The sequence below is a fragment of the Rhinatrema bivittatum genome, chromosome 1 (assembly GCF_901001135.1).
Source record: "Rhinatrema bivittatum chromosome 1, aRhiBiv1.1, whole genome shotgun sequence".
Classification (NCBI taxonomy): domain Eukaryota; kingdom Metazoa; phylum Chordata; class Amphibia; order Gymnophiona; family Rhinatrematidae; genus Rhinatrema; species Rhinatrema bivittatum.
This window is the reverse complement of record NC_042615.1, coordinates 818,788,977-818,815,373: the sequence shown is the minus strand read 5'-3', so window position 1 is coordinate 818,815,373 and position 26,397 is coordinate 818,788,977. Positions and strand designations below refer to the sequence as shown.

Sequence of the window (26,397 nt, the reverse complement as noted above, 5' to 3'; positions counted from 1 at the left end):
CACAGTCAAAATGAATTTACTCAAGGGAAGTCTTGCCTAACAAATCTTCATTTTTTTGAAGGGGTTAATAAACATGTGGATAAAGGTGAACCGGTAGATGTAGTGTATTTGGATTTTCAGAAGGCGTTTGACAAAGTCCCTCATGAGAGGCTTCTAAGAAAACTAAAAAGTCATGGGATAGGAGGCGATGTCCTTTCGGGTTTACAAACTGGTAAAAAGATAGGAAACAAAGAGTAGGATTAAATGGTCAATTTTCTCAGTGGAAAAGGGTAAACAGTGGAGTACTCAGGAATCTGTACTTTTCAATATATTTATAAATGATCTGGAAAGGAATACAACGAGTGAGGTTATCAAATTTGCGGACGATACAAAATTATTCAGAGCAGATAAATCACAAGCAGATTGTGATAAATTACAGGAGGACCTTGCAAGACTGGAAGATTGGGCATCCAAATGGCAGATGAAATTTAATGTGGATATGTGCAAGGTGATGCATATAGGGAAAAATAACCCATGCTATAGTTACACGATGTTAGGTACCATATTAGGAGCTACCACCCAGGAAAGAGATCTAGGCATTATAGTAGATCATATATTGAAATCGTCAGCTCAGTGTGCTGTAGCAGTCAAAAAAGCAAACAGAATGTTAGGAATTATTAGAGAGGGAATGGTAAATAAAACAGAAAATGTCATAATGCCTCTGTATCGTTCCATGGTGAGACTGTACCTTGAATACTGTGTACAGTTCTGGTCGCTGCATCTCAAAAAATATATAGTTGCGATGGAGAAGGTACAGAGAAGGGCGATCAAAATGATAAAGGAGATGGAACAGCTCCCCTATGAGGAAAGACTAAAGAGGTTGGGACTGTTCAGCTTGGAGAAGAGACAGCTGAGGGGGGATATGATAGAGGGGTTTAAAACCATGAGAGGTCTAGAACGGGTAAATGAGAATCAGTTATTTACTCTTTCGTATAATAGGACTAGGGGGCGCTCCATGAAGTTAGCATATAGCACATTTAAAACTAATCGGAGAAAGTTCTTTTTCACTCAACGTCCAGTTAAACTCTGGAATTTGTTGCCAGGGGATGTGGTTAGTGCAGTTAGTGTAGTTGGGTTTAAAAAAGCATTGGATAAATTCTTGGATGAGAAGTCCATTACCTGCTATTAATCAAGTTGACTTAGAAAATAGCCACTACTATTACTAGCATCAATAGCATGGAATATACTTAGTTTTGGGGTACTTGCCAGGTACTTGTAGCCTGGATTGGGCACTGTTGGAAACAGGATGCTGGGCTTGATGGACCCTTGGTCTGATCCAGTATGGCATGTTCTTATGTTCTTTTGTTTTTCTTTACTCCAGTACCTTCTCCATCTTTCAGACTCAGATTAAAGTCAAATTCAGTAAGAGTCCATCTGAGTTCTATTATAGCATGCTATGAACCATCAGAAGGAGTACTAGTATAATGACTTCCAGTAGTAGAAAAATGTATAAAAGGCCTTAATAATTTGCATCATCCAATAGAAAAAACGAACAAATATTGGGATTTTAACTTGGTCTTGGCAGCAGTGATTAAAGCCACTTTTGAACCAATGGCAACTAATGAAATCAAATATTCATCATGGAAAACACTTGTTCATAGCAATAACCTCCGCTATCAGAGTAAGTGAACTTCAAGCATTGGTAATCCGTAATCCTTTTCTGCAGGTTTTAAAGACAAAGTATTGTTACAAACTCAATCAAAATTCATGCAGAAAGTGGTTTCTAAATTCCATTTAAATCGATTTAATTTGAATAAAGCAGAAAAAGTGCTACATACTTTAGACTGTAGAAGAGATTTTCTGTTTTATCTGAAAAGAATGAACATCTCAGGAAAACATTTCACTTGATCAAATAAACAAAGCCAACCTTTAGGGAAACAAATCCTTTAATCCTGGTTATTGGACTATGTATCATCTACTATAAATAAGTTGGGCTACAACTCCAGGAAAGAATTAGAGCTGAGCAGGTCTGGGTGACTTCAACATCAGTAGCTTTCCTCCAATGTTATTCGCTTTGAGGTGTCTTAAAGGCAGAATATAAATCAAATCAGTTTCAATACAATATATCTACAAAGCAGCATTTTGGTCTTCAGTCCACACCTTTATCAAATGCTGTTGTCTTGAGAGAGAATCTTCAAGAAACATTATTTGATCAGGTGATACTAAAAAATCAATTTAAATAGCTATTTCAACTCTCCATCTTTCATCATTGCTGGAGTTGCTTAATCATTTATATCCAAATATTAGTCCTCTTTTCAAATTTTAAGCAAACCTTGGGTTGGTATCTCCACATGTATGGCTGTATTTTGTCCTGCTTGTCCACAGAGAAAGCAAAATTGATCACCTTCCTTCCATAGCATTGAAGTTTTAGCTAGAGAAAAGACTGAAGAGGCTTTCGTGAGAGCCCCTGCACATGCTTAGAAAGGTTTTACATTTCTGAGCTCTGAGCACATCCAGGCCAGTGCAGTTGGATAGTGTCACTCTCTTGTGTAGCTGATTTGTCCTGCTGGCTATGGATATTGCCTGTCACAGATTAAGGATGTGAATCATTTTTTGACTAATCAAAATATCGTCCGATATTTTTTAAATCGTCAAAAATCGTTAAAGAGTGCGATACAATAGAAATTCCCCCGATTTATCGTGAAAAATCGTTAATCGGGTTTGTGTCCACTAACGGGAGTTATTTAGGGGGAGGTCAGGAAAACCGGCACACCAAAACCCCTAAACCCACCCCGACCTTTTAAAACTAATCCCTTATCTTCCCCCACCCTCCCAAAACCCCCCCAAAACGTTTTAAAATCACCTGGTGGTCCAGTGGAAGCCCCGGGACCGATCGCCCACTCTCGGGCCGTCGGCTGCCACTAATAAAAATGGCGCCGATGGCCCGATAAAAAAAAACAAAAAACCCACCCCGACCCTTTAAAACTGACCCCTTAGCCTCCCCCAACCTCCCGACCCCCCCCCCCCCCCAAACGTTTTAAAATCACCTGGTGGTCCAGTGGAAGCCCCGGGACCGATCGCCCACTCTCGGGCCGTCGGCTGCCACTAATAAAGATGGCGCCGGCCATCCGGTGCTCCTACCGTGTGACAGGGGCCAGCCAATAGCACGGATACCCTGTCACATGGTAAGGGCAAAGGGCCATCGGCGCCATTTTTATTAGCGCAGCCGACGGCCTGAGAGCGGGAGATCGCTCCCCGCGCCCCCACTGGACCACCAGGTAATTTTAAAACGTTTTTGGGGGGGTCAGGAGGGTGAGGGAGGCTAAGGGGTCAGTTTTAAAGGGTCAGGGTGGGTTTTTTGTTTATCAGATCGGGCGCAGCCGATAAACAAAAAAACCAAACGGGCCGGACAATAAAAATTATAAGATTTGAATCAGAACCGATTCCGGTTCCGATTCACATCTCTATCACAGATAAATAGCTTCTATTTATCCTCTCTCAGTATGCTGCTCCTCTTCCCCCTTGTTCTTGTGGTTTCATATGGCCCTTACACAAGCCAGGTAGGCCAGCTGCAAGAGGATGCATGCAAAAGCCATTGTGTGAGGTCATGGAAGTGACTCCAGATGCCTGAAGTAGCCCTCCTAATTTGCATAGCTGTTCTCATGGCCATACAGACCCACAAACTGTACATTCAGCCATGCAGCCCAAAAATTGCACTCCCCGCCTCCCCCTACCTCAAGTGCCTGGGAAGTTGAGAGATGGGTTGTCTGGTGAATAAATGCCAGTTTATTTGCACCCATGTATATGGTGTGATGCGCCACCTCCCGCCTCACCACCAGCTTCATTTCTAGTAAATGAATGTTATGCTGATTGTTACATTTGTAAACGAGAGCCTTACAGATTCTCTTCTGACCCATTTCTTTAGATACATGCAACCTTTCACTTTCTTGCCTTGTTGCCTAGTAACAGATACAGTAGAGCACTTAATAATGAATACATGCCAAAAAAAACTGTGATTCAGCAAAAGATGCCAAATTGTTATGGAACATTTCTTATAAGACAGTGCACACTTTTGTGATGAATAATCACCTTCATCCTGCTTTAATAACATCAGAAAATGATTTGTGTCTTTTTAGTCTACTTTCTGAAGTGAGGCTTATTCAATCATCCTGTTAATACATAAGAACATAAGAAATTGCCATGCTGGGTCAGACCAAGGATCCATCAAGCCCAGCATTCTGTTTCCAACAGAGGCCAAACCATGCCACAAGAACCTGGCAATTACCCAAACATCAAGAAGATCCCATGCTACTGATGCAATTAATAGCAGTAAACTTTTGCTGCTTCGCTCGGGCATCCTCAGCTCGGTACTCACCCATATATGAGGACTGCCATCCTGCTTGTCCTGTGAGAAAGCAGAGTTGCTTAACAGTAACAGGTGTTCTCACAGGACAGCAGGATGTTAGTCCTCCCGAAACCCGCCCGCCACCCAACAAAGTTGGGTTCGTTTACGTTTTCTTATTTTATTTTTTCACACGTACATTTGCTATATTACAAGACCGCTGGATGCAGGGTTGGTGCTATGCTGGGCATGCTCAGTAGGTGCCAGTCAAAGTTCTAGAAACTTTGACAACAGTGTTCCGTGATTGGGCTCCATCCTGTGATGTCACCCATATGTGAGACTAACATCCTGCTGTCCTGTGAGAACACCTGTTACAGGTAAGCAACTCTGCTTTACATTTTTATTTTTACATTTCCTATTTTAGTGATTTGGGAAGGGTGGCAGGCTTGGACAGCAGGGGTCTTTATAAAATATATGGAGGGAGGGTGAGAATCGGGCCAAGAGACCCACTTTCAAGATTTATTTTTTTTTTTAAGCATACTGCCACTTAACCAGATGTCTTTAAAAGATATCCAGTTAAGTAGAAGGTTATCCAGCTCTCTAAGGCCAGATAACTGTAAACCCAACTGGCCATATTCCAAAGTTGGCTGGTTAGGTTTAAAGTTAGTCAGATAACTTTAATTGGAGATATTCAGCAGGGCGTTTATCCTGCTGAATATCTAGGACAAGTTATCTGATTAACTTTAGCCTAATAACTTGTCCACTGGCCACCTTACTGAATATTACCTTCTAAAATCTTATGTTATCTCAACCTCCTTAATTTCCTGATCTCTTGTTTCTTTTCTTTTAAGTGAGTGCCATAACTCCTCAGATCGAATCAAAGTACGGGTCTGGGATGAGGATGATGACATCAAATCTCGTGTCAAGCAGAGGCTGAAACGTGAATCTGATGATTTCCTAGGACAGACTATCATTGAAGTTCGCACTTTGAGTGGAGAGATGGATGTGTGGTACAACCTTGGTGAGAACCTTATCTTTTCTGCAAAATGAAGCTGTGGTACACTGATTCTTGGCAATGCTTGCTATAGTTAAGGACTGCATAATGTAATAGATAAAAAATCAAAATTAGTAATGGTATTTTTAACTTTATATATGATATAGTATTATGCCTTATGCTGATAATGTATGTGATGCACAAAGCAAACAAAATCTCTTTTGTGCAAGAAACAGAGACATTAAAGATATATGTCTAAATATTAGTGTAGTGCATCTAAATGTTAGTAGCAGTGCACCTAAATAGAATTTGGAGCCATTCCCACAACAGAATAAATTTTAAATATTAGATATTTAAAATGTGATCTGAATATTGGATTGTATCCTGAATAGATGTACCTAGTAAGATTAACCACCTGCTAGAGAAACCTGTGGCCAATTTACAGGACAAAATTACCGCATACAATTAAGAACATAAGAACATAAGAAATTGCCATGCTGGGTCAGACCAAGGGTCCATCAAGCCCAGCATCCTGTTTCCAACAGAGGCCACAAGAACCTAGCAAGTGCCCAAACACCAAAAAGATCCCATGCTACTGATGCAATAGCAATGGCTCTTCCCTAGGTAAACTTGATTAATAGCAGTTAATGGACTTCTCCTCCAAGAACTTATCCAAACCTTTTTTGAACCCAGCTACACTAACTGTACTAACCAAATCTTCTGGCAACAAATTCCAGAGCTTAATTGTGTGTTGAGTAAAAAAGAATTTTCTCCGATTAGTCTTAAATGTGCTACTTGCTAACTTCATGGAATGCCCCCTGGTCCGTCTATTATCCGAAAGTGTAAATAACAGATTGACATCTACTCGTTCAAGACCTCTCATGATCTTAAAGACCTCTATCATATCCTCCCTCAGCCGTCTCTTCTCCAACCTGAACAGCCCTAACCTCTTCAGTCTTTCCTCGTAGGGGAGCTGTTCCATTCCCTTTATCATTTTGGTTGCCCTGCTCTGTACCTTCTCCATTGCAACTATATCTTTTTTGAGATACGGCGACCAGAATTGTACATAGTATTCAAGCTGCAGTCTCACCATGGAGCAATACAGAGGCATTATGACATTTTCTGTTTTATTAATCATTCCCTTCCTAATAATTCCTAACATTTTGTTTTTTTGACTGCTGCAGCACACTGAGCCGACAATTTAAAAGTATTATCCACTATGTTGGCCTAGATCTTTTTCCTGGGTGTAGCTCCTAATAAGGAACCTAACATCGTGTAACTACAGCAAGGGTTATTTTTCCCTTTTTGGAACACCTTGCACTTGTCCACATTCAATTTCATCTGCCATTTGAATGTCCAGTCTTCCAGTCTTGCAAGGTCCTCCTGTAATGTATCACAATCCGCTTGTGATTTAACTACTCTGAATAATTTTGAATCAACCGCAAATTTGATAATCTCACTCATCGTATTCCTTTCCAGTTGATTTATATATATATATTGAAAAGCACTGGTCCAAGTACTACTCCTAGGGGAATTCTGCGCTACAGAGCGCATAATTTGTGCAGAATTCCCCCCTGCGCAGAATTGCCAAATTCTGCGCAGAAAATAGCAGAGGAGACAATGGCATGTCGCGAATGGAGCGTGTCCCGGCAAAAAGGGAAGGCCCCCGTATACCGTGAATGGACTGTGCTCTGCTCAAGATGAAAATGAAAGGCCCCCGTGTGCAGCGAACAGTGCGCCGGGCCTTCATCTTCGCCGCGAACAGAGCGCGTCCCACGTCATGCCGGTGAGAGAGAAAATATGTGTGTGAGAGAGGGGGGAGGGTGACAGCATGGTTGGTAAGAGGGGGGTGGGGAGGGTGAGAGAGAGCATGGCGGGGATGCCGTTGAGAGAGAATGTGTGTGTGAGAGAGGGGGGAGGGTGACAGCATGGTTGGTAAGAGGGGGGTGGGGAGGGTGAGAGAGAGCATGGGAGGTAAGAGAGGGTGGGTGGCGGGGATGCTTGAGTGTGGGTTTCAGAGAGAGGGAGCCTATATGAGGGGAGTGGGATGCCGGTGAGAGAGAATGTGTGTGTCAGAGAGGAGAAGGGGTGTGGCTTAGGGTGAGAGACAGCTTGGTTGGTAAGAGGGGGAGTGGGGGGATGCTTGAGTGTGGGGTTCAGAGAGGGAGCCTATATGAGGAGAGGGGGGTTTGAAGGAGGGTGAGAGACATCTTGGTTGGTAAGAGGGGGAGTGGGGGGGATGCTTGATTGTGGGTTTCAGAGAGAGGGAGCCTATATAAGGGGAGTGGGATGCCGGTGAGAGAGAATGTGTGTGTGAGAGAGGAGAGGGGTTGAGGGTGAGAGACAGCTTGGTGGGTAAGAGGGGGAGTGGGGGGGATGCTTCAGTGTGGGTTTCAGAGAGGCAGCCCATATGAGGGGAGGGGTGTAGGGGAGGGTGACAGAGCAGGACGGCGTGAGAGAGAGCATGGGAGGTAAGAGAGGGGGGCTGGGGGGATGCTTGAGTGTGGGTTTCAGGGAGAGGGAGCCTATATGAGGATATTGTGAAGGAGTATGTATGTGTGAGAGAGATTGAGAGCTCATGTGTATGAAAAAGGGATTGTGTGTATGTGAGGGTGCTAGCCTCTGTGGAAGGGATTGTGTATGTGTGAGACAGAGCCTGTATGAAGGGCTGCGTGAGAGTGAGACATAGGTAGCCCGTGTGAGGATGTGTATGTGAAAGAGAAAGGGAGTTTGTGTGGGTGTGTATGCAAGAGAGAGGGCCCTCTATGAGGGGATATGTGTGTGTGTGCAAGAGAGTGAGGGAGCCTGTATGAGGGCGTGTGTATGTGAAAGGGACACTCTTACAGTGAATTTCTAGGGAAATTCTGCTCAAAATATTTAAAATTCTGCAACTTTAAGTAATAACTTTTTTCTGTAATAATTTAAAATGTAATTACTTAAAGACTGTCATGTAAATTGTGTTATTTAGACCAATATAAAGTTTGCAGAATTTTCAGTTTTTGTGCACAGAATTTTAAATTTTTTTGTGCAGAATTCCCCCAGGAGTAAAGTACAGATCCCTGAGGCACTCCACTGTTTACCCTTTTCCACTGAGAAAATTGACCATTTAATCCTACTCTCTGTTTACTGTCTTTTAACCAGTTTGTAATCCACAAAAGGACATCGCCTCCTATCCCATGACTTTTTAGTGTTCTTAGAAGCCTCTCATGAGGGACTTTGTCAAACGCCTTCTGAAAATCCAAATACACTACATCTACGGTTCACCTTTATCTACATGTTTATTAACCCCTTCAAAAAAATGAAGCAGATTTGTTAGGCAAGACTTCCCTTGGGTAAATCCATGTTGACTGTGTTCCATTAAACCATGTCTTTCTATATGCTCTACGATTTTGATCTTGAGAATAGTTTCCACTATTTTTCCCAGCCCTGAAGTCAGGCTCACTGCTCTATAGTTACCCAGATCTCCCCTGGAGCCTTTTTTAAATATTGGGGTTACAATGGCCACTCTCCAGTCTTCAGGTACAATGGATGATTTTAATGATAGATTACAAATTTTAACTAGTAGATCAGAAATTTCATTTGAGTTCCTTCAGTACCCTAGGATGCATACCATCCGGTCCAGGTGATTTGCTACTCTTTAATTTGTCAATCTGGCCTACTACATGTTCTAGGTTCACAGTGATTTGGTTCAGTTCATTTGACTCATCACCCCTGAAAACCATCTCCGGAACTGGTATCTCCCCAACATCTTCATTAGTAAACACGGAAGCAAAGAATTCATTTAATCTTTCTGCAATGGCCTTATCTTCCCTAAGAGCCCCTTTAACCCCTCGGTCATCTAATGGTCCAACCGATTCCTTCACAGGTTTCTTGCTTCGGATATATTTTAAAAAGTTTTTATTATGAGTTTTTGCCTCTATGGCCAACTTCATTTCAAATTCTCTCTTCGCCTGTCTTATCAATGTTTTACACTTAACTTGACAATGCTTATGTTTTATCCTAATTTCTTCAGATGGATCCTTCTTCCAATTTTTGAAGGATGTGAGGGATGTGGTAGTCCAGTTGTGGGATCACTGTGAGTTCCTCCCACTTCAGCACTTCAGACCTGCCCTCCTCAGCAAGGAGGTCAGCAAGACAGGGTCAGAGAAGTCTTTCTACCACTAGAGGAAGTACTGTCCTCTGGCCCCTTACTCCCATTCGCAGAGGGTGAGTTCTCGTGGCTGTCCAAGGCAGCAGAGAGCTCCCAAGCACCAGCCGGCACCCTAATCAAATCCCAGAATAGGATTTTGACTGGATCCTAGGGAGCATAAGCCAACCACCTGTATCTAAGACATATTTCCCATTCAGGGGCAGGCTACAGTTGTTTGCAAATCAGTGACCCAGTATAACCTCTGATCAGTGGGTTCTGTCCATAGTCCATCAAGGGTTCCAATTAAATCTATTGGGTATCCCGCCAAATTTCCCTCCATGCCCACATTGGGGGCCAGTAGCACATCAGGAGGTACTGATATGGGAGCTCTCCACCCTCTTAACAACCAGAGTGGTCAAACCTATCCCACCAAGGCAAAGAGGGCAGGGATTCTTCTCCTGGCACTTCCTGATTCCAAAAAGAACAGTGGGACTCTGTCCCTTCCTAGGTCTGAGGGCCTTGAACAAGTTTCTAAAAAGAGAAAGGTTCAAGATGATTTCCCTGGACACCTCTATTACCCTCTTGCAGAAAGGGGACTGGCTATGCTCCCTTGATCTGAAGAACACGTACACTCATATCGAGATCTTCCCAAGTCACAGGAAGTATCTTAGATCTGTAGTGGGAAAACAGGAATTCCAGGATAGAGTGTTGCCGTTTGGGCTTGCGTTGGCCCCATATGTCTTCAAAAAATCCCTGGCCATGGTGAGGTCACCTCTGCAGGACGGGAGTGCATGATTTCCCTTACCTTGACAATTGGTTGGGCAAGAGCACATCTCAGACAGGAGCCATTCGGTCCATGCACTTGACCATCCAGGTGTGGAGTCACTAAGGTTCATCATCAACTACCTGAAGTCCAATCTCGGGCTATCAGTTCAGTTGGACTTCATAGGAAGCCTGCTAGACATGGCTCGGGCAAAAGACTTCCTGCCATGGTCCAGGGCAGTCACCTTGAAGACCACAGCGACGGTGATTAAAAAAGAGCCAGCAGGTATCAGCTTGGCACATGTTGAAGCTGTTGGGCCACATGGCTGCAACTGATCATGTTACTCCCGTGGCACGTTTGCACATACACACAGCCCAGTGGACCCTAAGGTCACAGTGGTGCCAGGCCACACAGAGTCTCCAGGATCGTATCTGAGTCACCCTGCTATACCGGGGTACAAATTATATCGCAATGACAGAGAGTAGAACCCAGGAGGAGGTGTGGCGCTTTATGTCCGGGATGGCATAAAGTCCAACAGGATAAACATCCTGCATAAGACTAAATACAGAATTGAATCTTTATGGGTAGAAATCCCTTGTGTGTCAGGGAAGACTATAGTGATAGGGGTATACTACCGTCCACCTGGTCAAGATGGTGAGATAGTGAAATGCTAAGAGAAATTAGGGAAGCTAACCAAATTGGTAGTGCAGTAATAATGGGAGACTTCAATTACCCCAATATTGACTGGGTAAATGTATCATCGGGACACGCTAGAGAGATAACGTTCCTGGATGGAATAAATGATAGCTTTATGGAGCAATTGGTTCAGGAACCGACGAGAGAGGGAGCAATTTTAGATCTAATTCTCAGTGGAGCACAGGACTTGGTGAGAGAGATAATGGTGGTGGGGCCGCTTGGCAATAGTGATCATAATATGATCAAATTTGATTTAATGACTGGAAGAGGAACAGTGTGCAAATCCAAGGCTCTCATGCTAAACTTTCAAAAGGGAAACTTTGATAAAATGAGAAAAATTGTTAGAAAAAAACTGAAAGGAGCAGCTACAAAAGTAAAAAAAATGTCCAAGAGGCGTGGTCATTGTTAAAAAATATTATTCTAGAAGCACAGTTTAGATGTATTCCACACATTAAGAAAGGTGGAAAGAAGGCAAAACGATTACCGGCATGGTTAAAAGGGGAGGTGAAAGAAGCTATTTTAGCCAAAAGATCTTCATTAAAAAATTGGAAGAAGGATCCAACAGAAGAAAATAGGATAAAGCATAAACGTTGGCAAGCTAAATGTAAGACAGTGATAAGACAGGCTAAGAGAGAATTTGAAAAGAAGTTGGCTGTAGAGGCAAAAACTCACAATAAAAACATTTTTAGATATGTCCGAAGCAGAAAGTCTGTGAGGGAGTCAGTTGGACCGTTAGATGATCGAGGGGTTAAAGGGGCACTTAGAGAAGATAAGGCCATCACAGGAAAGATTAAATTATTTCTTTTCTTCGGTGTTTACTGAAGAGGATGTTGGGGAGGTACCCGTAATGGAGAAGGTTTTCTTGGGTAATGATTCAGATGGACTGAATCAAATCACGGTGAATCTAGAAGATGTGGTAGGCCTGATTGACAAACTGAAGAGTAGTAAATCACCTAGACCGGATGGTATACACCCCAGAATTCCGAAGGAACTAAAAAATGAAATGTCAGACCTATTAGTAAAAATTTGTAACCTATCATTAAAATCATCCATTGTACCTGAAGACTGGAGGATAGCAAATGTAACCCCAATATTTAAAAAGGGCTCCAGGGGCGATCCGGGAAACTACAGACCGGTTAGCCTTACTTCAGTGCCAGGAAAAATAGTGGAAAGTGTTCTAAACAACAAAATCACAGAACATATAGAAAGACATGGTTTAACGGAACAAAGTCAGCATGGCTTTACCCAGGGCAAGTCTTGCCTCACAAATCTGCTTCACTTTTTTGAAGGAGTTAATAAACACGTGGATAAAGGTGAACCAGTAGATGTAGTATACTTGGATTTTCAGAAGGCGTTTGACAAAGTTCCTCATGAGAGGCTTCTAGGAAAAGTAAAAAGTCATGGGATAGGTGGCGATGTCCTTTCGTGGATTGCAAACTGGCTAAAAGACAGGAAACAGAGAGTAGGATTAAAAGGACAATTTTCTCAGTGGAAGGGAGTGGACAGTGGAGTGCCATAGGGATCTGTATTGGGACTCTTACTTTTCAATATATTTATAAATGATCTGGAAAGAAATACAACGAGTGAGATAATGACACAAAATTGTTCAGAGTAGTTAAATCACAAGCAGATTGTGATAAATTGCAGGAAGACCTTGTGAGACTGTAAAATTGGGCATCCAAATGGCAGATGAAATTTAATGTGGATAAGTGCAAGGTCATGCATATAGGGAAAAATAACCCATGCTATAATTACAAAATATTGGGTTCCATATTAGGTGCTACAACCCAAGAAAAAGATCTAGGCGTCATAGTGGATAACATATTGAAATCGTCGGTTCAGTGTGCTGCGGCAGTCAAAAAAGCAAACAGAATGTTGGGAATTATTAGAAAGGGAATGGTGAATAAACAGAAAATGTCATAATGCCTCTGTATAGCTCCATGGTGAAGACCGCACCTTGAATACTGTGTACAATTCTGGTCGCCGCATCTCAAAAAAGATATAATTGCGATGCAGAAGGTACAGAGAAGGGCTACCAAAATAAGGGGAATGGAACAGCTCCCCTATGAGGAAAGACTAAAGAGGTTAGGACTTTTCAGCTTGGAGAAGAGACGGCTGAGGGGGGATATAATAGAGATGTTTAAAATCATGAGAGGTCTAGAACGGGTAGATGTGAATCGGTTATTTACTCTTTCGGATAGTAGAAAGACTAGGGGGCACTCCATGAAGTTAGCATGGGGCACATTTAAAACTAATCGGAGAAAGTTCTTTTTTACTCAATGCACAATTAAACTCTGGAATTTGTTGCCAGAGGATGTGGTTAGTGCAGTTAGTATAGCAGTGTTTAAAAAAGGATTGGATAAGTTCTTGGAGAAGAAGTCCATTACCTGCTATTAAGTTCACTTAGAGAATAGCCACTGCCATTAGCAATGGTAACATGGAATAGACTTAGTTTTTGAGTACTTGCCAGGTTCTTATGGCCTGGATTGGCCACTGTCGGAAACAGGATGCTGGGCTTGATGGACCCTTGGTCTGACCCAGTATGGCATTTTCTTATGTTCTATATATCAATTAAACTCAATCGATTAACCGAGTCCACTATAGAATGAATCTAAATACGTTAGGTTATACAGAATTTTTCATTATATATGAGTAGTACCGATTCTGAAATATAATCCTGGGCATGTGACTCTCATACCATCCCGCGAGCTCAATGGCATATCTGCTCTTAAGCCGCATCAGGGATCATCTTTAATCACTGGTCACAATTTTGCCCATGTATTTATGTTGCTAATTTTTAAAAAATTTTTAAAAAATTCTGTATAACCTAATGTATTTAGATTCATTTTCTTATGTTCTCCAGGACTCTTTGTCCTTGTGGCGAGTATTCTCAAATTTAGTTCGGGAAATATCCTTCCAGAATTTTCCTACCCAAATTATCCTAACCATGGATGCGTCCATCCTGGGGTGGGGAGCTCATGTAGAGGAGCTCCACACCCAGGGCCTCTGGTCCACCCGGAAAGCACATTGTCAAATCAATTTCCTGGAGCTCCAGGCAGTCAGGTACGTGCTATGGGCTTTCAGAGATTGGTTGTCCAACAAAGTTTTCCTGATCCAAAAAGACAACCAGATAGCTATGTCAACAAATAGGGAGGCATGGGTTATTACCTCCTGTGTCAGGAAGTGGTTCAGGTCTAGTTTTGGGTCCTGTCCCACAGGATGGTGCTCAGAGCCATATATCTGGCAGGAACAGAGAACATGATAGTGGACAGACTGAGTCGTGCCTTCAGACACCATAAGTGGTCTCTGGGGGTAGTGAATCAGATCTTCTGTCTCTGGGAGAGCCCAGATGCATATCTGTTTGCGTCCCACTGCAACAGAAAGAAGACTCACTTCTGCTCCCTGTACAGAACAGACGGAAAACCAGCCTTGGACGCCTTTGATGCCATTGGGGCAAGGGTCTTCGGTACGCATATCTTCCGATTCCCTTAGTGGTGAAGAATCTCTTGAAGCTTTGTGAGTACAGAAGACTATGATTCTCAAACCTCCTCTTTAGCCAAGACAGATCTGGTTTCCACTCCTTCGGAAGTTGTCTATTCAGAAACCGATCTGTCTGGGGACTTCCCCCAGAACTCATCACTCAAGATCGAGGCAGGTTGTGGCATCCCAACCTCGTTTCTGTTGCTCACAGCCTGGATGTTGAGAGGTTAATTCTGCAACCGCTTGATCTCTCTGAGGTTGGATCTTGGGTCCTGGTGGCTTCCAGAAAGCCTTCCACTAGAAAATCCTATGGACTCAAGTAGAGAAGGTTTTCCGTGTGTGAGCAAAAGGCCCCAGATCCGTTCTCCTACCACACACAAAAACTACTTGATTACCTTCTACACCTGTCTGAGATTGGCTTCAAAACCAATTTTGTTGGAGTTCACCTGAGTGCAATTAGCACATACCACTGTCGTGTAGAAGGTGTCCATCTGTGTACAGCCTATAGTTGTACGTTTCATGCGGGGCCTGCTTTAGTTGAGCCTCCCCTAATGCCTCCCGCTGTGTCTTGGGACCTCAGTGTGGTGCTAGCTCAGCTGATGAAAACTCCTTTTGAGCCACTGCGCTCCCTGAAGTACCTGGCCTGGAAGATCATATTTTTGGTGGCAGTCACTTCAGCACGCAGGGTCAGCGAGCTCCAGGCCTTAGTGACTTATCCACCTTACACTAAGTTTTTTCATGACTGGGTGGTCTTGCCTATGCATCATAAGTTCTTGCCTAGAGTGGTGTCTAATTTCCATCTTAACCAGTCAGTCATTCTGCCAACATTCTTTTCCAGGCCCCATTCACACCAAGGCAAACAAGCACTGCACAGTTGGGACTGCAAGCGATCCTTAGCCTTCTCTCTGGAGCAGACAGAAGCCCATAGACTGTCCACCCAACTTTTTATTTCTTTTGATAGGAATAGTTTGGGAGTTGCCGTTGCTAGACAGACACTTTCCAGTTGGCTAGCAAATTTACTTCTGTTATGCCCAGTCAGGGCTGCATCTTCGGGGTCATGTCAAAGCTCATTGTGTGATAGCCATGGAAAAATCGTTGGCAACTTGTGATCAGTTCCTATGGAGGAGATCTGCAAGGCTGTGATGTGGAGTTCATGCCACACATTCGCATCCCATTACTGTCTGGATAGGGATGGCCGACATGACAGTATGCTCGGCCATTCTGTCCTCAGGAATCTCTTTGAGGCGTAGAACCCAACTCTCCCTGCCTAGGGCCCATTGCTTGGATTCAGGCTATCTCCCCCTCTATTACCAATAGTACTGTGATGGTTGTGCCCGTTAGCACTGGTATCTGTTGGTTCCCTTTTGTGTTGGGGAGCAGGCTGTAGGTAGGGATTCACCTATGTGTGAGGACTACCATCCTGCTTTTCCTAGGAGAAAGCAGAGTTGCTTACCTGTAACAGGTGTTCTCCTAGGACCATAGAATGTTAATCCTCATGAAACCCGCCCACCACCCCTCGGAGTTGGGTTTCTCCTATTCTTTTATTATTTTATCTTGTTGTAATTATGTTACGAGACTGAAGAGGAACCCCACATGGACATTTGGTGTAGGGCATGCTGGGCATGCTCAGTGTACCTAGTTAAAGTTCTGGAAACTTTGACATAAGTTTTCCGTGCCAGGCTCCATCCAGTGATGTCACCCATGTGTGAGGACTAACATCCTTCTGTCCTAGGAGAACACCTGTTACACGTAAGCAGCTCTGCTGAATCTCAACATGTTTTTCTTGGAAGCCTTCTCCAGGCTTTCTACTTTCCCATGAAGAATGATGATATCCTTAATCAGTGAGATATTTAGTATCAGTCTCCAAGAATTTTTAAAGCTACCTCTGCCTTTGGTTAATATTAAGTATTTTGAAAGCTGCCTTCCCATTGGTTAATGTCTGTAATCATCAACTGACTCTATTGTTTGCACCATTTCCTATAGGAAAAAATACTCTCTAATGTTTAATGATGTACTTATTACAGTGAAATTCACTTTAATGTCTTAACCATATGCAAATTTGTACACCATAGAAAAAGCTAGATATCCTTCACATATCATCTTGACATGAACTCTGTGTAAAAAAAAACATATCTTTTTATTGAATATGTACTGTTTATTTTTTCCAGAGAAAAGAACAGATAAATCTGCTGTCTCTGGTGCTATCCGCTTGCAGATCAATGTGGAGATAAAGGGAGAAGAGAAAGTGGCCCCCTACCATATTCAGTATACGTGCCTTCATGAAGTAAGTAGCCTGGAATAGTACGAAAACCATGAACAATGGAAAAGGAAACATTTTCTCTGTTTTCATTTTCACTGAATTCTCCTAGACTTTCCTCCTAGGTTTTGGAAAGAATTCTCTAGAACAGTACTTCACATCTGCCAGTCCATGGCAGCATTTTTACTGGTCCACAGAATGGTACTTCCATGACTTTCTGCTCTACCAGTCAACAGCATGTGGTTTTAGTCCGCTCATCCAGCAGTTGGAGCAGAGTTGCTTTTTTTTTTTTTTTTTATGATATCTGTACATATGTTATGCATGGAACCAGATATAGCCAGTGTTCTCTGCCTCCATCTATTTGAAAGACGGTTATGGACAGGCCACAACACAGTTTTTTAATTGAAGAGGTTTTTTATGGCTATTTCATGGTTGTGATATAGCGCTTAAACAATTTTTGAATCAAATTTATCTTAAGGTACAAGCTCTTATGGATCTTTGTACTTTGCAGTGTAGTGAGCCAGGAAAGCAATGCAGCTCACTATCCAATTGATGGGTTTGTTTTCTCTGGGAGAGCACTAAATATGTAGTTTGAGCAGGCCTTTTTCTAAAAAAGAAACATCTGTTTACTCTCTCTGAGTTGAAATGCTTGTGGAGGCCAATTGATGAGCCTTGCAGAGAAGCATACTGTTGAGATATATAACAACATAGTAATGATGGAAGAAAAAGACCAAAAGGTCCATCCAGTCTGCCCAGCAAGGTTCCCATGGTAGTAACTGCTGCTTTACAGGTTACCCCCAATTTTCTGTTAAGGGTAGTAACTGCCGCTCCCTGCAGTTGACCCCCAAACCTTTTGTTAAGGGTAGCAATAATTACAATCCAAACCAAGCAACTGTCAAACTCATTACCATATTATTGTTAGCAATGTTTGTACAGGCTAAGGAGTCTTCATGATAATTTGGACAATGCTGCTTGAAAGTGCTTTGCTTTTGGACTTGGCCGTAGAATCAGTCCTGTATTTTATCCCTAATGTCTGCATATCATCAGTACCCCAAACTGTAAAAGTCAGGGCCCAGTGTTAGCTGTTATCTTTTTCGCCTAAAGTTAAAGCACAGAGCAATTTTGCAGTTGTGTCACAAGCATTAAGGCTAACTGGTTAAGCATATTAATCTCCAAGCCTTCTGTTAAAGGTTGTAACTGCTGTTGTGTGCATCTTATCCCCATGCACCGTTTTCTTCATTTCCCTTCCCTAGGCTTTGAAAGCTCACCATCTCTTGTCAGGACTCAAAGGAAGCCCAGTAACTCAAGGACTCCCATCCTTTTAATGTGGTGATAGGTTGAGCAATAAAGAACAGTTGACAGGGAGAGAAGGTAACACTCTTATTATTCAAATTGCCTTTAATCTATTTAAAGGCAGAAAAAGAACCAGAGCTTTCAACTGGCTAAGGTAAAATTATCTGTTGGGGGGCCCTGAGAGAGAACGGAAGGGAGTGAATGCAGCCGTCCTGGTAAGGAACACAGAGACTGTATTAAAACCTGCAGAACTTTTCTCCGTTTGCGGAGAGAGAACGGAGCTGTGCTAATTGAAGCCAGCTGATTCTGTGCTCCTGACGTCATCAGCCAGGGACCGGGTCTACAAAACCCGAGGAGCGTCGGTGATCAGAGGGGCCCTGAGAGAGAACGGAAGGGAGTGAATGCAGCCGTCCTGGTAAGGAACACAGAGACTGTATTAAAACCTGCAGAACTTTTCTCCGTTTGCGGAGAGAGAACGGAGCTGTGCTAATTGAAGCCAGCTGATTCTGTGCTCCTGACGTCATCAGCCAGGGACCGGGTCTACAAAACCCGAGGAGCGTCGGTGATCAGAGGGGCCCTGAGAGAGAACGGAAGGGAGTGAATGCAGCCGTCCTGGTAAGGAACACACTGTATTAAAACCTGCAGAACTTTTCTCCGTTTGCGGAGAGAGAACGGAGCTGTGCTAATTGAAGCCAGCTGATTCTGTGCTCCTGACGTCATCAGCCAGGGACCGGGTCTACAAAACCCGAGGAACGTCGGCACGTAGTGCCGCCGGCGCGCTGCCTAAGCCGCGCGCGCCAAAGGGGCGCGTGCGGCTTAGACCGGCTTTGACCGCGAGGACCGCGGCCGGCCGGATAAAGTTTTTGGAAACTTCCTCCCTGAAATCCTCAACTTATGGGTCGAAAAAGGAAGGCGCGTTTTGTCACCTCATCGCCAACAACTGTAAGAACTGGTCCCATGGACGCACATGTTAATCGGCAGGGAATGCCACAAATGGACTGTATGCGAGGCACTGTTGATGCCTCTTTAAGTCCAGGCAATCAACCGACCCCTCCGCAACCCTCAGCAAACACAGGAGAAGATCAGCGAGCTGAGAAGGCACCAGGAAATGTGAGTGCAAAAGAGTTGCATTTTCCATTGACTGTTGCCGATCCAGTAGATAGCCCTGCAATACAATCTGCAGGGGCAGAAGAAGGTAATATAATAATTACCTTAGATCGGGCACAGATTGATTCTGTAGACCCGGCTAATGTGACTATGGGGGATTTGTGGAGGGTTTTGACAAAATTAGACTCTAATCTAGTACAAGTTAACAACTCATTATCCTCTCTAGTTAATGTTAACAGGTTGTCAATATTGGAACAAGGTAAAAGAATAAATGATGTAGAGTTAACTCTGAAAACTGTTGAAAAGAAAGTACAGAATATCCAAGAGAGAGAATGTTTGAATATTACTGACTGTAATTCTTTACATGCTGAAATTGAAAATATAGAGAATTTAATGAGGATTAAAAATTTAAGATTTGTACAATTCCCAATTACTAGGTTGTTATCGCCAGTTGAAATGTTTTCTAAATTTTTGAAAGAAAATCTAGCATATGGAGATAAGGATATACCAGTGATATCAAAGATTTATTATTTTCCTATACGCCCTAGTGACAACAATGGGCAGATAGAGGATAAAAGTATAGGGGTATCCACTTTTTTAGAGGAGTCTACAGATATTATAAATAAAAGGGCAACATTATTTGTATCTTTTTCTTTAGAGAAGGATAAAGATATAGTTCTGGGAAAATTCTTTAAGAATAAGGATTTACCATTCTGTGGCCAAAAAGTTTATGTATTTCCGGATGTGTCTAGACCTACGCAATTGCGTAGAAGACACTTCCTTATGTTAAAGAGTAAGACCCTGGAAATTGGAGCCACTTTTTATTTAAAATTTCCATCAAAATGTTTTGTCAATTACCAGGGTAAGAAATTTTCCTTTAATGAGCCCCTCCACCTGGAAAATTTCTTGAGGGATAAAACCAGTCTAGGTTTGATGCCTAATTTGTCAGAAGTATCGGTTGTACAAGAATAAATAGAAATCACTCCCTTTATAGTTATTATTGATTGTATTATTATGGTTTAGGCAGGTACCCCCACATTATAGGTTCACATGAGAGAAATAATGTGTTATTTGGTTAATGGATTATATGATTTATGTAAGTCCCTCATGATGATTACTTATGTTATATGAAAATACAAGTTTTGTATTATGTTTTAATTTGCAAAAATTGAATAAAGAGTTAAATTTAAAAAAAATTATCTGTTGATCAAAAAATGAACAACACTGTTCAGTCACGGTCAGTTATTGATTTTTAATTGTTACTTATCGACTTTTCTTGTACACTTGATTTATGTATATTGTTATTTTTGAGCCTACAAATAAATTATTAAGAATAACTTTTGTACCGCTTCCAATCATACATCAAGAAACTTTTTATGAAAACAAAATTTTTTTTGAAGTTGGTTGAAAGTTTCATATACTCGGGTAGGCGTCCCTGCACCTTAATGCAATTATAATCCAAGATCCACCAAAAAAAAAAAAAAAAAAAGGAGTAAGGTAAAATTAGACAGGCTAGAATTTTAAAAAAATTCAGAAAAAGGAAAGGTAAAAGATGCTTTCTTGTTGTGTAGCCAGATGGACTCAGAACAAGTGGGTATAGTGTGCTCGTGCTAGCAGTTGGAGACGGATCTGACGTCAGCACCGGTAAATATACCCCCACAGGAAGTGAAGCTCTTCAGTAATTTCCGTCTCCAAAGCAGTTTGGAGAGCCTGCACGCTCGGTGAGCGTGTTTCCAATCTACTTTCTATTTTCTACTTTCTACTTACTAAATTTCTACAGGAACATCGAGCCCCGCACTCCTGTGGTGATACCATTCGGTCCCTCCCCCAGTTGAGTTTCCTGAGGTGATTTCCGTGATCCCTCGGAGGTTTAGGCCTCGGTCCGGTGGCCGAATCGTGGCAGGGACCCGCCCCCGAGCGAGGCTTGGGCAGGCTAAGAGGCTTGGTCCCGGCGTGGACTTGGGAGGCAGCGGGTGCATTCCTCAAGCGCGGCGGTGACGGTAATTCCCCTCTCCCCCCGCAGCCGGAGACCGCCCGGGTTTCAGCCGGGAAGCGCCGAGGATCAGGTAAGGCGCACAACTTTTACTTTTGGTCTCCGAAGTTCGAGGATCGGCGGCGTTGCCTGTATGCGGCACGCCGCGGAGGTCGCCATTTTGTTGGCCCTGTTCAGGGCCAACAAATATTAAGCGCTTATTGTATTAAGCGCATATTGCTGCCACATATTATTCAGCGCATATTCTTCAGCGCGCTATGGAACAGTCGAATGCCCCGGTGTCCCCGGCGGCGGTGCCGCCTGATTCCGGCGTGAAAGCTCTCGGCCTCTGCTCAGCATGCCAGCGAGGAGCCAGACTCCCTTTATGCCCAATGTGAGGAGGCAGTGGGAGCCTCGGGCCAGGACCAGTCTCAACCAAGGTTTGTTGACAGTTCCCCAGGGGCCACCCCGGATCTCGCAGGCAGTCTCGAACAACCTGGGATTCCGGGGGACCTGGTACCCCGATGACTAGAGACCGCTTCCATTTCCTGGGTGGATCTCTTTAAAGGGATCCATGCCTTTGTACAGATGCAATCAGCTTCCCATCCAGGCCCTGCTGTTGCTGTGGCTGCTGCGCCTGTTGCTGCTCCAGTGGATCCTGCCCCTGGACCTTCGCGCCCTTATCGTGGGCAAGCACACCCGCCTCTGGGCAGTCCGGTTCAGGCGGACCCTGATATCTCGGAGACTGAATCAGAACCCTCCGAGGAGGGGGAACTTCCCTCGGGGATGGAGCCATATCGAACCATGAGGCGGTTCTTTCCCAAGGAAGATCTCTCCGACCTAATATCTCAGTGCCTGGCGGAGTTGGATATTACAGGCCCCAGCACGACGGTGCCATCTACACAGAACCCTCTGCTGGAAGGTCTTCGCCCTACAGCCCGCCATTTTCCCTTCTTGCAAGCCGCACAGCAACTGATAGATCTGGAATGGGCTGCACCAGCGGCCTCATTCAAAGGGGGTCGGGGCCTGATAGGCATGTACCCCCTGGATCCGGCAATCAAGGAGATGCTGGCTTGCCCTCAGGTGGACGCCTTGGTTAGCGCGGTGGTCAAGCGCACTACCATTCCAGTTGAGGGGGGGGCGGCCCTCAAGGAATCTCACGACCGGCGACTGGACGCCATCCTGAAACAGACATTTGAGGTAGCAGCTCTGTCTTTGCGAATCGCAACCTGCTGCACAGTGGTGATGTGTTCCTGTTTATCACAGGTCAGGAACAATGCTCCGGCAGCAGACAAAGAGTCTGCTCTCTCGTTCCTCACGGATGCTGCATCCGACCTAGTCCATACAACAGCCAAGGGGATCTCATCTTCTGTGGCTGCCAGGAGGCAGCTCTGGATACGGAATTGGTCAGCGGATGCTCCTTCGAAGACACGCCTCACCAGAATACCCTTTAGGGGTTCTTTCCTGTTCGGCAGCGACCTTGATAAACTGGTCGGCACATGGGGTGCCTTTCCTATACCTCGACTGCCGGAAGACAGGTTCAAAAGGAACCAGCGTGCGTTTCCAAGGCCTTCCAGAGGCAGAAGCTCCCAACGCTTCATTCCCTATAGGGGTCGCTATCAGGCACCCCGACCTCAGGCCAGGAACCAGTCCTTTCGGCCCAAGCAGCAGAACAGGGGAGCCGGCTCGGGTTCAGGCCCCGGCCGCGCCTCCCAATGAGATTCAGCCGATCCATCTGGGGGACGGGGCCATAGGGGGCAGGTTAACCCTCTTCTACCCCAGATGGGTCGAGATTACGTCGGACCAGTGGGTCCTCGCCATCATCCGAGAGGGTTATTTTCTGGACTTCCATCATCTACCCCCGGACAGGTTTGTGGAATCTTCGTGTCCAATCCACAAGAAGGCAGCATTGGAAGCTACCTTGGCGAGGCTCCTGTCCTTGAAAGCCATAATCCCGGTACCTGCATGGGAAATGAATTCTGGGCATTATTCCATTTATTTCATGGTACCCAAGAAAGAGGGCACTTTCCAGCCCGTATTGGACCTCAAGTCAGTCAATCGATACTTACGGGTTCCGAGGTTTCGCATAGAAACACTACGCTCAGTCAAGAACGCAGTACAGCCAGGAGAATTCCTCATGGCCTTAGATTTATCAGAAGCCTACCTGCATATCCCGATTCATCAGGATCATCAGCACTACCTACGCTTCAAGGTGCTGGGACGCCACTTCCAGTTCCGGGCTTTGCCCTTCGGGCTGGCCACGGACCTTCACCAAGGTGATCGTAGTGGTAGCAGCGGCACTCAGATGGGAAGGAATCCTTGTCCATCCCTACCTAGACGATTGGCTGATCAGGGCGAAATCGTGAGAGGAGAGCCATCAGGCAACCAACAGAGTGATCGCCCTTCTGGAAAGCCTGGGATGGGTAGTCAACCTAAACAAGAGTTGCATACAGCCTTCCCAATCTCTGGAGTATCTGGGAGTCCAGTTCGACACCCAGGCAGACACAGTCAGTCTCACCACCAGGAGAAGATTAAAACTTCAGACGCGTCTTCGGTCCTTGATGGGAGCCATTCGGCCCACAGCTTGGGATTACCTGCAGGTTCTCGGTCTCATGGCATCCACCCTGGAAGTGGTACCCTGGGCAAGGGCCCATATGAGACCTCTACAATGCTCCCTGCTCTCTCGATGGAGCCCCCGCTTCCGGCATTACTCCATGCATCTACCTCTACCGGCCAGAGTGCGGACTCAATTACGGTGGTGGTTGCAGTCCAACCACACGAGCAGGGGGTCGAAGATGTCCTCTCCCACGTGTACTCTGCTCACCACAGATGCCAGCCTGAGCGGCTGGGGAGCACACTGCGAAGAACTCACCGCACAAGGGCGGTGGAACAGAGAAGAGTCCGCGTGGAACATCAACTGCCTAGAGGCCCGGGCAGTCCGATTGGCATGCCTATGATTTGCTCACAGACTGAGGAACAGAGCAGTCAGAGTGATGTCCGACAACGCCACCACGGTGGCATACATCAACAATCAGGGCGGAACCAGAAGCCGACAGGTATCTCTGGAGATAGCCCCGCTGATGGCTTGGGCAGAGGCAAATCTTCAGGACATCTCCGCCGTCCACATTGCCAGGAAGGACAACACCACGGCAGACTTCCTCAGCAGAGAGAGCCTAAATCCGGGAGAGTGGCAGCTGTCACCCACAGCCTTCCAGATGATTGTGGATCACTGGGGGATTCCGGACATGGACTTACTAGCGGACAAGTCCAATACTCAAGTACCCAGATACTTCAGCCGCAAGCGAGATCCGTTCTCACACAGAATCGATGCCCTGGTTCAGCCATGGCCTCCAGGGACTCTGCTATACGCCTTTCCTCCGTGGCCTCTGCTGGGCGCCATCATCCACAAGATTCAGAAACACCGGGGCCTAGTTCTTCTAGTGGCACCAGACTGGCCAAGAAGACCCTGGTACGCGGACATGAGAAGACTATTGGCAGGGGAGCCTCTTCCCCTGCCTCCTCTCCGGGACCTTCTACGTTGATAGGCGCACGTTGATAGGCGCACGTTGCTAAGCGCACGTTGCTACGTGCACGTTGATAAGCGCACGTGGACAGGTGCACGTAGATAAGCGCAGCTTCGTAGGCGCACATCTTTCGCGCATATTACAAAGCACAGACTCCAGCTGAATTCACAGACGAGATGGAGCGTAAGAGAGCCCATGCATCAGCGGAGCCGGCACCTCCAGAATCAGGCATAAGCCTCTGCTCTGCATGCAACCTCAGAGCCACTCAGAGTGAGGAAGCAGACTCCCTATGTGCCCAATGTGAAGAGGCCCTGGGAGTTCCAGGCCAGGACCGGTCGCAGCCTAGCGTACTTGCCAGTTCCTCAGGGAACGCCCCGGACCTAGCAGGCAGCGGTGAGCTGCCAGGGAACTCGAGAGACCTGGTGCCCCTAAGGTCAGTTCCGGCTTCGCTCTCCTGGGTGGAATTATTCAAGGGGATTCATGCTTTTGTCACAATGCAGTCTGCTCCCCGAACGGGTCCATACGTACCAAATGACCTGGCCCCTGGACCCTCAAGGCCTAGGCACGGCCACTCGCCACCCGGAAGCCCCACTTATGGGAATTCAGATTGCTCTAAGGAAGATGACGAGCCCCCCGAGGAGGGAGAACTTCCCTCGGGGATTGAACCATATCGGACCATGAGGCGTTTCTTTCTGAAGGAGGATCTCCCAGGCCTGATCTCACAATGCCTGTCGGAACTGGCTCTCCCGGACCATGACACCCCAGGGGGAACCTAGAATGAACCCCCTGTTAGAGGGCCTGCGCCAAACGACTCACCATTTTCCCCTCCTACGAGCAGCACAGCAGCTAATCAATCTGGAATGGAATGCGCCGGAGGCCTCATTCAAAGGGGGTCGGGCCTTGGCTGGCATGTACCCCTTAGACCCGGCAACCAAGGAGATGCTGGCGTGCCCCCAGGTAGACGCCATAGTTAGCGCAATTGTGAAGTGCACCACCATTCCGGTGGAAGGGGGGACGGCCCTCAAGGATACAGATGGCCGGCGCATGGACGACATTTTGAAACCGCCTTTGAGGTGGCAGCCATGTCCCTACGAATTGCGACCCGCTGCACCGTGGTGACGCGTTCCTGTTTATCACAGTCTAGGAACAACACCCCGGGAGAAGAGATGGAATCAGTTCTCTCATTCCTCACTGACGCAGCCTCCGACCTAGTCCATACGGCAGCCAAGGGAGTGTCCTCCTCAGTGGCAGCCAGGAGACAGCTCTGGCTACGTAATTGGTCGGCCAACTCCTCCTCCAAGACACGTCTCACGAGAATGCCATTTAAGGGATCCCTCCTGTTCAGCAGCGACCTCGAGAAACTGGCCAATAAATGGGGCGCCTCTCCATTACCCCGTCTACCAGAAGACAGGTCAAGGAGGAGCCAGCGCCCTTTTCCTAGACCATCCAGAGGTAGAAACTCTCAGCGCTTCAACCCTTACAGGACTCGCTACCAAGCACCTCGTTCGCAGGCCAGGAACCAGTCCTTTCGGACTAAGCACAACAAGAGGGGAACCGGCTCGGGTTCGGGTCCCGGCCGTACCCCACAATGACAATCAGCCGACCCATCCGGGGGTAACAGCCATAGGGGGCAGGCTAACCCTCTTCTACCGCAGGTGGGTCGAGATTACCTCGGACCAGTGGATCCTTGCCATCATCCGAGAAGGGTATTACCTGGACTTTCTTCAGCTCCCGCCGGACAAGTTTGTGGAATCTCCTTGTTCACCCCTCCAGAGGACGGCACTAGAAGGTACCTTGCGGAGGCTCCTGGCCCTAAAAGCCATAATCCCAGTGCCTGCAGGGGAGATAAATTCTGGGCATT

General features: G+C 45.5%; 1 protein-coding gene across 4 annotated transcripts in view; it reads left to right on the top strand.

Annotated features, from left to right (window-relative positions):
• The window catches only part of UNC13B (unc-13 homolog B), a 1,232,326-nt gene that overhangs the window by 784,708 nt on the left and 421,221 nt on the right, over nucleotides 1-26,397 (top strand). For all 4 annotated transcript variants that reach the window (XM_029581856.1, XM_029581857.1, XM_029581864.1 and 1 more), the window contains 2 exons: nucleotides 5,173-5,342; nucleotides 16,552-16,667. In XM_029581856.1, coding sequence (XP_029437716.1) covers nucleotides 5,173-5,342; nucleotides 16,552-16,667 — 286 coding nt within the window. The remainder of the gene's footprint in view (nucleotides 1-5,172; nucleotides 5,343-16,551; nucleotides 16,668-26,397) is intronic.